Genomic DNA, 11,947 nt, shown 5'->3' with positions numbered 1-11,947 from the left:
ACTGTACCATGTTGCATTCCCACCAATACATGAGAGCACTGTTGCTTCATATCCTCCTGCCCTCCTCCAAAAAAAAATTGAACTCAACTTTATTTTTTAAAAAATATTTATTTATTTATTTAGTTTTTGAGACAGAGTCTCACTCTGTCACCAGGCTGGAGCGCAGTGGTGTGATCTCGGCTCCCTGCAAGCTCCGTCTCCCAGGTTCAAGCGATTCTCCTGCCTCAGCCTCGTGAGTAGCTGGGATTACATGTGCCCACCACCGCGTCTGGCTAATTTTTGTATTTTTAGTAGAAATGGGGTTTCACCATCTTGGCCAGGCTGGTCTCAAAATCCTGACCTTGTGATCCGCCCTCCTCGGCCTCCCAAAGTGCTGGGATTACAGGCGTGAGCCACCGCGCCTGGCCAACTTTATTTTTATTAGCTCTTTCCTACTGTATTTTAGTTCATTCTGTTGTTTTTATACTAACTGTTAAGATGGATGTTTAGCTCATTAATATACTGTTATATTGATTTTAGGAAAATTATCTGTAAGCCATTTTGTTGAAAGTTTAGTACAGGACAATTATTAGGATCAGAAAAATAAATTTTTGATACTAAGAATGCTTTTCAAATTTAGAATCCAAATTAAAACAATATCAGTGAAGACATTTCATTTTAAGGTTCCATGTGAATGCAAATATGTAACAAAACACCTACTCTATATTTCTATCCATCAGTATTTTATTTACCTACCAGCCTTCATTTCTCTTTCGAAACGTGGCTGACTTAATTCCCTCCTATCATTTAGCTTTCTTAGCATTGCACTAGCCAGCCGGGCACAGTGGCTCACATCTGTAATCCCAGCACTTTGGGAGGCCAAAGTGGGCATATTATTTGACAAGGAGTTCGAGAGCAGCCTGGTCAACATGGCAAAACCCCGTCTCTAATAAAAATAAAAAAATTTGCCAGGCATGGTGGTGCACATCTGTAGTCCCAGCTACTTGGGAGGCTGAGGTGGGAGGATCTCATGAACCCGGGAGGTGGAGGCTGCAGTGAGCTGAGATCATGCCACTGTACTCCAGCCTGGGCAACAGAGGGAGACTGCCTCAAAAAGAAAAAAAATTGCACGTGCCTTATAATGGGTAAGACTCAGAACTCCATGCGATTTAGAAGCTCTGACTTGGAGAAATTTGAATTTTTGTATGTCAATAGTTGTGTCCCACTGAATCCGACTTGTGAATCAGGAAGGATGCTACTCATTATTTCTAGATCAGTGGTATCCTTTGGATGCTTAAAGGATGGCACTTTTCTCCAAAATGTTTACAGATACCCAGAGGTCTTGTTTCATTTGATACCACATAGACTTTCCTGTTGCATTTTGTCTACCAGTGAGCATTGGATGTTGGACTTTTTGTAGAAATTTGACCTTATTTCTTAGGATTCTTAACATTCTCTGGTCAGAAAACATCACAAAAACCAAACAGTGGGAGGGACTATAACCATAGTGAGTCCTTCTTCATGCCAAAAGAAATTACAGCCACTCTCTTTTGTACCTGAATGAGTCCATTATTAGCATTATTCAATTAAAAAGAGGGAAAGGAGGCATTTTATAAAATTTTTGGCGTGCAGCTGCCATCCCTGATAAGATACTAGTGGATATAATTCCTATAATATATTAGACATTCAGTAGAATGAGGTTTGCACACATTAATCACACCTGTTTGCTACAATTTGCCATGCCAATTATCTTGTTTCCCTTTTTTGTCCAAGGATGTTGTACATGAAAGTAGCGCATCCTGTGGAAGAGCTTTTTGTAACCAAAGGAGCTATCCTATTGTTAATTCTGACATAAATGTGCATAAGTAGAGAGAAATGCAGATTTCAGCCTGCCATGCTGAGAATTTGCTTTGTTTGATCTGGGTATTGCAGGACACATGATGTTCAGCATGCTCTGAGGCCCCTGAAATACCTCGCTACCACACAGGCCATATTTTTTAATAACCACTTTAACACAGAGCAGGGGAAATCTCAGCCACACACAGCTCAGGATGCTATAACCAGAGAGCCTCCTGGGAGCAGTCGGTCCACTCCTAGGCTTGTTTTCTCGTGACACACATCTTCTGTCTAAATTCTTTAGCGAGGATTCTCAGGCCTCAGCGTGGTGAGGAGTATGGACTCCCTAGCTGTGAAACAAATGGCGAATGTGTTAGTGGCCAGGACTGGTAGTTACTCCCTTTCAGTGTCATCGAGTGTATGTGATAAAACCGGTATCTAAAGATTTCCTTGGTCTCCGCCCAGGGGCAAAAGAAACATTCCTTCAAGGACTGTTAACGTCACACGATTCAAAGCATATCACACCCCAGGTATTTTTAGGCATCAAGAGAATATACACTACACATCAATGATCAGTTGCCTAAAAACAACACATATATATTAGGCTGAGGAATACCAACAACACATCTTGTGGCTACCCGGCGAACTGATATAGTTAGGAACATATATGTGCATTGGGCTATAATGACATTTCCTTGTATCACATCTATCAGGTTACAAGCGGCTAATAATTTTCTTTTGCTAGTCACAGCCAAACATTATAATGGCACATACCATAAGTCAACATCAACACGGAACATTGCTTAGCAAATATAAATGTATGTGCATTGCAGAATGATCTGAGATTACAAAAATATATCAGAAGTCAAAAGTAGCTGGTGGAGAAACGCTATGTCTTTAGTTTATTGAGATTGTTTGGAGGATCCTAATGTACTGTCACTGAAAGAATAATTTTTCCTTTACAATCTACTTAGCAAAGATTTATCGATCCTTTCCCCCTTCATAGAGAATTACTGATCCATTTTAGAAAATCAGATTTTCACACCTTTCATGAGAATGTGCCCAGCGCAGTTCTCAGGGGACTGCCCGGGAAGTTGACTTTGACACGCAGTCCCTTGAAACTTACACACCACAGCGTAGTGTCTCATCGCTGATTTGTTGCACCAGGCAGTAAAATACTTTCATACATTTATAGAGAAATGATTGTACTGCAAGGACTTATTTTTCCGCGCTAGTGGATGTATTCAGGGTACTGTTATTTGTGTAAACAGCATTTTTCAGATGTGGCGCTTTTTCTTACTCTTTTCTTCCCTGCCTTCTCAGCTGTAATGTTATGAACAGTAAGGTAAGATAAAAGTTGCTGAAAATCGTGCTGCAAAGCCATGGGATGCCGTAGAATTTTTCAGTGTGTGTAAATAACTTTCTTCAAGACGTACACGTCTGCCCTGCTCTCATTATGGGAGTAACCTAGGTAGCTAAGCAGCCGACATGTTATATTGAAGTATGCATCATAATGAAGGTGATTTATTATAATTAAAACAGTGTGGAGAGGAGCTTTGTATTAGACCTATTGTTTCACAGAAGAGCTTCATAAAGAGCATTATGATTAGTTATGGATTTGGGTGAGGAATGTTGTTTACTGGGAGTTATGTGAGTATTAGTCAAAGTCTGAAGTTGCTTTTTGAGTTCTTCTGAACTGGGAAGAAAGAAACGTTCAGTAAAGGAAGAATTTTTATACTAGTAGGAGGAGAGTGTGTATGTGTTTGCATGCAAGAGTAGGAGACAGAGGCGGGAGGAAGATAGAGAAGAAAATGACGTGCACCTGAAGTGTTCTCGGCAGGAGCAGTTCTAGAATACTTTATTACATATCTATGGAGACAATGGCATGGACTGTAAGTAGCTCCTGTCTCTTGATATAATAATGCACATAAAGTCGGGGTCAGATTGGGTTCGCTCTGGGCTTTGATGCTGCAGAAGGTCACTAGGGGAATCGATGGACCAAAATGAGTCCTGAGTTTCATGCAATCAATGCGATTTTTCTGTTTAAAGTGGACACTGCTGGGTGTGAATCTTGAGCTTCAAATGCGGGTTGGCTCAGCTTTTCAGGTCAAGAGTAGATTGCATTGCAAATAGGTTGTTTATGATCATAATTGAGGTGATGTGGTGAATGCACAATAGGAGAGGCAGTTTGCAAATGCTGCTTTCAAGTTTGGCGCCCTGTTATTTTGGCAGCCACACTCATAGCCATTTGGTTGTGAGGGGATACCTAGTTCTCTGTTTATTTTGCTATTTTTAATGAATCAAAAGTAAGGAAACTCTTTAAAAAATAGTTATTAAAAATAGAATATTTTAAAATATTTTCTATATTCTGTCTATTCATCCATCTATCCATCTTCAGGTCTTTCTGATTGGAAGGTAGACAGAAGGATTCTCTAATGTGTGTTTATATGCACAGACACACACATATGTATTACATATATGTGTATATATATTTTTAATATTTTTAAAAATTATATTTTTTAAAGTTGTTTTTAAATTTGCTGTGGTTGGAAAGTGAATGGAAGATTTCTGATTATCTGCAAAGCTAGAAGAGTTCAGATTTTGTGTTGATATCTCAAGCTCTTACTCTGCAGGGGCAAGAAGATCCCTGTTTAAAAGGACAAATTATAAATGCAGTTTCCCCTCCAGAATAAAAGTTCTGGAGTGGTTGAAGGATCTTTTATGAGTTTCTCTTCATCATGTCACATTGCCACTGAGATATGCTGTATGTCATTTAGGGAAACATTACAGACAGAAGGCACTGGTGTTTTCTGTTTGGAGGAGAAGGCAAGTGAAAAAAATGGGATTTATAAAAATATTCTGGGGAAGTCTATGAAGGACTCTTCTTTTGCTGTATCCCACAGGGGAACTGGCAGTGACAAAGACAAAAGTAACTGGCAGATTCTGCATTTTACTTAGGGTAAAACTTCACTTCTTCCTGCGAATCAGGTTTCTAACCTACAAGGGAAAATAGCTGAATGGGATTCCCAGTTATTAAAGGGCCAGGAAGCTGGAGAAATTAAGGAATATTAACCTTCCATTAAGTTGAAACACATTTGCCACTGAATTGCTACTTGGTGCTTTTTTTTTTTTCTCCACTCTAAAAGATAACATTGCTCCCTAGCTTTAAATTTAAATTTAATTTAATTTGAACTTCAAGGGTTTTAATTTATTAAAAGAAGATAAGAGGAAATAAGTTGAAATCACCAGTGACCCGTGGCAGAAGACCAAGTTCACACTCTCTGCCACAGGTCCTGGCAGCCTTTTGCATTCAAATAAACATTATTTTTTTTAAAAAACAAAGTGCTAATTGAGTATATTTGTAATAACATAAGTCACAAGTACAGCTGTACAGAGATCTAAATTCATTTGCCCAAACTGGAAAAATGCCGCCCAAAGAATATGGGGCGTGCGGGAGAGGAGAGGCATGCTGAGAACAGGTGGAGCTTTTGTCTACAGGATACAGCTCATTCGCAAGGAGTACAGGCTGTCACTCTGTCTGTGATGATGGGTCTTTGTATGCAGGGCCCAGATGTAGTACTTTGGTTCACGTTACCATCCTTATCCCTGAGTCTTCTTTTAATCATCTCTAGACTTTTGTGCAGCAGGAATGATTAAAGTTCTTAGCCAAACCATTTTGTGTTTGTTTATTTAATTGTAACCGTCCCCAAACAACTCAGAAATAAGCTACCGAAAATAGTCTTTTAGAATATGCTTCCATTGGGTAGAACCTTCAATCTCAGGAATCAGAAATACCATGTAAACACCTGCAAAGTATGGAAAGAATGATTTAATTATAATTAATTGTCATGAATGATGCCATTTACATTTATTCTACATAATACTAAATACAAAATTTAACTTTTAAGGCAGGATGTTTTTTTCTTTGCTTTACCAGTGACTCTATAAGACATATGCCATTTAAAAATAAGAGGAAGGGGAAGTTTCAAGTTTTTAGTTATGATTCTTAGTTTTCGGAATAAGTTTGTTTGTGAAAGAAATAGAATGCTTAAGTTTTATCTGACATAGATTTAAAAAAAAAATCTTATGTCTTATACTCCAAGAAGGAATACCCAGTAAATGGAAAAATACATTTTATGCATATGAATTTATGTCATTTTATATTTGACAATATTTTACATGAAATTTGAGCCTCTTATATTTATTATTCCATTTAATTCACAGTGTCCTAGTATTTTAACTTGTAGGTCCATGGTGAAATGAAAGAGTACCTGTTGTTGTTATTATTATTATTATTATTATTTTAAACCTTTATTTTAGGTTCAAGGGTACATGTGCAGGTTTGTTATATAGGTAAATTGCATGTCTTGGGGGTTTTGTATACAGACTATTTCATCGCCCTGATATGAAGCATACTCTTATTGATTATGATTTTGAAATCTTTCTTACATAATCCTCATTTGAAAAATGAATTTGAGAGACTCAGTTGCTGTTTAAAGACCCTGAGGCCTTTTGGGGAGGGTGAATTAAGACTTCCAGTGAGATGCTTCTTCCTACAAAATCACTTTCCCTCAGATGAGGATACTGAGGTAATGGAAAAACCCTTAATCTCCAAAGCATCCCTGAATGTGCCACCCTGAAGATTAACCGCATTCATCCCTTTCCCCCACCTTCATTTTTTTTCTTTTTTGAGACCTCAGAAAAATTGAGCACGTAAATTAAAGTGTCCCCTTAGCTGCTCTAACTTATGCAACCAGCATTTACTCAGCAGCACCCTGGGTCTCGGAGACCTTGGCAACATCACAGGGGTCATATTTTTACCCAGACAAACTGCTCATGAGCCATTTTTTCAACATCTTAGACCCAAACTGGCTTTTCTTTGATTTCAGAGATGAAGGTTGTCTTCTTTTTTGTCTTAATTTTTTTTTGAAAAGGCATTTATTGTGGCTATTCTGAGAAAAATCTCACTTTCTAGTAATATTTGCTTTCTCCTTTATGTCTCCAGCAACGTATTAGGCAAATAAAGAGATACAGGATCTTACTCGGTATTTATATGTTTTCATTCTTTTATTTGGAGGCACCCTGTCCACGTTTCCAGTACCACAGACCAAATCATGTTTGTTGATATTTTTCAAAAACAGGTCTAGTTCTGAGGAGAGGTTTTGGTTGATTTGCTCTTGGGAGAGGTCCTTTGTGCCATCGCCCTGATTGTTTAGCACTACCATCAGTGGAGGTTAGGATACCTTTCTAGTTTTCTGAAGGCCAAGGGTCAATAAAACATCCCCCGACAATTTACCACCCCATATTAGTTTAAGCAAGCAAGAAACATGCAATAAGCTATTTTCCAAAAATCTCTCCAAATTCAAATATATAGGAAGTTTATTTTGATGGTCTTAAAGAAAGGAGTCCTCATTGGAAACAGGTAATCTACTCAAGAGACCAGTTGAATGAATATGTGTTGGTCACAGACCTGTTCAAGCTGTAGCTTAACTGAGCATTCAAAAATTAAGGAATAAAATGGTTTGCCAACTCTGGAGTTTCTCTCTTTTGTCATAGGATTGTTTCTTCCACTTGTAAGAACTGTCTGGAGGACTGACTCTGTCCCACCAAGATGAGGATACAAGACCACATTTTTTTTGACATACCCTTTTCTTTGGTATACTATACTTTTCCATCATTTATGTCACCTAGTTTTCATTGTATATTAAAATTTGCATTTGTTTCAGGGAAAAATTAAGCTGACTATTTCTAAGGAATTTAAACACTCCTATGAACATTTAAGGCCTCTATTTTTAATAGAAAATGATAACTTTATTTTGCCTAAAATAAATGTATTTGAATCCCAAAAGGTTTAAGTTAGTTTTAGGAAGATAACTGATAGCAAAGACCATTTCCCAAGCACCCGCCACAACACACATACAAACACTACTCAGATCTCTGAAAATTTAGCCTTAAGGCAATTTGAATCTTGGGGAAATATCTTCTCATTTTTCATTCTGGCTTGACTTTATTATAACCTTGGAAGTAAGTGCAGTGTTTATTCTTTCTTGTGTATCCCTTTAAAAACCTCTTTAGTAATGCTGTTAAAGTGCTGAAACCCTTGCCTTATCATCCATACCCACTGTAGTTCTTGCTGATATCTTAATTAACTCCTACATTCCTCTATTTAAATCTTGGCTAGTGTAGAATACGTCCCATTGGAAGTAACAGTACGTGGGCTGACTTTAGTTGTTTCCTTGTGATTTGTCTCAGGCATATGAGAGAGCTTCTTCTTACCCCAGTCTCTCCTTCTGTCGACAGGAAATATTAGGTCACCACAGAGACAAAAGAAGGGGAAACTGTGGGTGTTTAATAATGAGGGAAGACAAAACTGCTTATGAAGTGCTCTTAGCTCCCAGGGAATAGGTGATATATAAACACATGGATTTAGGGCATGGATTCAAGCCAGTTTGAATTCACATAAGTTTTGTTGGACAATTGTATCACAATATTGACTCAAGTCCAGATTAGGGCCTCTAGGGTGTCCCTTTCTCTACTAATTTGTAGTTTATTGGTTCCAAGATTCCATTACTCTCTATCTGATTTTCTCGACATTTCTCTTGCTATTTTACCATGGTCAAAAGTTCTGTTTGGGAATGGCAGATACAAGAGGTTATAGAATGCTGGCATCACATTTAATTTCCTTCATTCTTGGAGACTCACTGTGTTCTCCGTAATTTATTAAAAGAAAATGAATCAATAGTACAAAGGGCTTATTAGTCAATTTCCATTGCAATCTGACTTTTTTTGTCATCTACATCCTCAGATGTCTACATCTTTAATTTTATGAAGTACAGGTGAGCTCCTTTATGGACGCATCAACTAATTGCATTCACTTAAAGAAAAAAAAGAGACTATATTTTTTCTAAACTCCTTCACTATAGACACACTCCATAACTGCAAAAAGAAAAGAAAGGTAAATAATGATGCCAAGTAATCCTAATTATTTCAATGGATATTGGAACTCTATCAATTACTTAAGTAACTTAGGAATGGAGGTATGTTGGATTAAGAACCATCAGCATGGGAGTTGATAGTCGCAAATAAAACAAATGGTTTGAGACACACATAATATCCCAGACTCTGGTCCTGAGATACTTCTGAATATAGTATCCCATGAAAGGTATGTCTACAAATTTGGATTTTCAGTTTTTGAGTAATGGGCAAAGGTTAGGTGGAGAGTGCATTTGGAAATCATACTGTGAAACCAGGAGTTTGATTGGGGCTCAACTTGGTGCGTTATCGGATTAAGTATAGAGCTTGATGCAATGACTTCAAATCTCTGGTGAGTGCAGGTGTCTGGAATCCTGGGCTTAAGTAGGTTGTACTGAATTCCCTCACCTGTTTTTTATCAGCAGCTGTATTGACAAGATTTTCATTACTTCCTAAATGTCTGCACTGGCTTGCTTTATTTTTCCTTTTAAAGTTTATATATATATATATATGTATATAATATATATATGTATTATATGTGTGCGTGTGTGTGTGTGTGTGTGTATATATATATATATAATCCCAGATTGACTGAGTTAATCCAGATAACTGCACTTTACTTCTATTGCAAGCTTTACAGGGCCAATAATTTTCTTGCAGGTAAAATAATGCATGGGTAGTAAAATGTACAAAAAAAATTAATTTCTTTATTTCTACTGCCATAAAAATCTATCTATATATTTTTAGAAAATCTGAGACATAAAATTTCATTACATAGAATTAACCTGAATTACATTTAATATAATGTAGTTATCCTCTCTTTAAGACATATTTTGTGATCTTACCTTTAGCCACTAATTAATGCCACTTCTAAGATAATAAACAACATTATTTCCTAAGGAAATAGTCAGAAATTGAATGAAAATTTTCTGTACAGTTAACAAATTACCCATAAAACGTAAACTTGGTTTTGAAAAAACCCAAAGCTATGTTTTCCAGAAGAAAACAACTGGAAAAAAATGTAGAAAATAGTAACAGTGGTTATCCTGAAATAGAATTCTGGGTAATTTTAATTTTCTCCCCTGTTCTTTTTTATATTTTGTATTTTTCCTATAGTAACCATGTATTATTTTTGTAATGATAAAATATTTAAATCATAATTTAAGAAAACTATTCAAGCAATAATCTTCAATGAAACAAACTCAAATATTCAAGTATGTAAATTACAACATGGTACTTTGCCTCTTGTCCCACTATGATTCTGTTCTAATTTCTGTTTACCCTTCCTGACATCTTTTCTGTGCCTCTAAACTCACACACAAACATACACTTTCGCATACTTACATACTCAAACACATACAGACTTTTTAAAAATGAAAATATACTCATACAGTGGTCTGTAGAATTTTTCAAGCCGATTATTAAAGGATTGGTAGCTTGAATCGAGCCATGGTTAGTGTTCATCTCATGGACATCAGCAAACACTACTCAAGGCTTCCTCCTTCAATGAGAGATGGATCCCAACACACCAGTGGTGTGTACTATATGTTTTATTCAGCAGCTTGCTTTTCACTTAGTAATGTACCACAGGCCTTGTTCCAAGTCAGTACATATAGCTTTATCTGAATTTTTTTATGGTTGCATGATCTTCTGTTGCATGGATGGAACCATCTCTCTATGGATAAACTTTTGTGCATTTTCCAATTTTTCACTTCACAAGTTATCCTGTAAAGAAGTATGATGCTTATATAATTGAGGTATTTGTGCAAGTCTTTCTGAAGTTCAGATTCTTAGAAGTGGAGGTTTGTTGGTCAAAAGACATGTAAATTTAAAGTTTGACTACTATTGGTAGATTGCTCTCCAAAATCATTGTTCCAGTTTATACATCAACCAATTCTCCAACTTCTGGTGATCTTTTGACTGAAATCAATCTTCTAAATTTTCTAATTTTATAGGCAAAATGATCAGTATACTTTAATTATCTGTAAAGTTAACCACATTTTTATGTTTATTGGCCATTTGAATGTTTTTTTGATTTATTTATAGGTACCCTTTATATTATGGATACTACATTTTTGTTACATGTGTTGTAATGTTTTCTTCCAATATATTCTTTTTTATTTTCATCTTATTGAAGGTTTCTTTTGTCTTATAAGAGATAAAATTTTGCCTTATGATATCTAGCTTTCATGCCAGACTTATAAAGTCTTCTCTAATCTAAGACTAGGACATTATTAGATGATATCTTTTCTTCCACATGTTTTCATGGAAAAGGAGGCTTCCATTCCCACCCAAAGACCCAAGGAGTATTGAAATGATCTCATCTGCTTCTTTACTTTTCCCCATGCGAGGAGGATTGGCTAATTTGACTGTTAAGAATCACAGGCATTTATTGGGCTGGATTTACAAATGTATGGTCAGAGTGTTGAAACTGATAGTTTCCTATGACACAGCCTCTTGGCTTCTTGGATACATACTCTGACGTATGGGCAGGAGAGAGTGTGGGAGGAACAGAGGGAAAGTTGTTTTCCATGCCTACGTTTTTATAGAGGTTCCATTTCAATGCCCACTGAGACTATGTAAATAAGACATCAAAGGAACCAGAGGAAAATGATCAATTAAAAATGTGAGTGGCCAAGCTGTAAAATAGAAAGAGCAAATTAAATGAATGCTGACTCCTGCAATGCTACTCCCCATTGTGGCATACATACTAGTGTTTACAGCTTCCTGGTTCATGGGAGGATTGTACTTCTCTGCCCTTTAGAAGTTAAGAGGAACCACTGGATGAGTTCTGGCCACTGGATTGTGGTGGAAAAGTGATGTATGTCACTGTATAGCCAGGACATTCAATTGGGACGGTGAGACTTTCCGCTACAGTGATCATGGAAGGATGTGCTGAGATCCATGCCTCTGTCAGCAGGGTCTCTGAGTGACGAGAGTGAACAGAGCCCTGCTGCCAACCCATGTTTGACATGTAGCATGAACAAGAAAAAAATGCTGTTTTAAGATGCTGAGATTTTGAAGTGAAGTTGTTTGTTACTGCAGCCTGACCTAGCCTATGCTGACTGTCACATTCATCAACAAATAGTGTAGACCTCACCCCAGGCTTATTCCCTTTAATGTCAGCCTCTTTAGAGGGGCTTACCTTGCACTGTCAATC

At 37.0% G+C, this 11,947-nt stretch overlaps 1 protein-coding gene across 2 annotated transcripts in view; it reads left to right on the top strand.

Annotated features, from left to right (window-relative positions):
• The first annotated feature begins 3,481 nt into the window (after positions 1–3,481).
• Positions 3,482–11,947, top strand: part of POU6F2 (POU class 6 homeobox 2) — a 434,029-nt gene continuing 425,563 nt past the window's right edge. For both annotated transcript variants that reach the window (XM_054560568.2, XM_054560567.2), the window contains exon 1: positions 3,482–3,707. In XM_054560568.2, the coding sequence (XP_054416543.1) occupies positions 3,687–3,707 (21 nt within the window). In that variant the 5' untranslated portion in view covers positions 3,482–3,686. The remainder of the gene's footprint in view (positions 3,708–11,947) is intronic.

This window comes from Pongo abelii, chromosome 6 (genome assembly GCF_028885655.2).
Source record: "Pongo abelii isolate AG06213 chromosome 6, NHGRI_mPonAbe1-v2.0_pri, whole genome shotgun sequence".
NCBI lineage: Eukaryota > Metazoa > Chordata > Mammalia > Primates > Hominidae > Pongo > Pongo abelii.
This window is presented reverse-complemented; position numbering and strand designations above follow the sequence as displayed.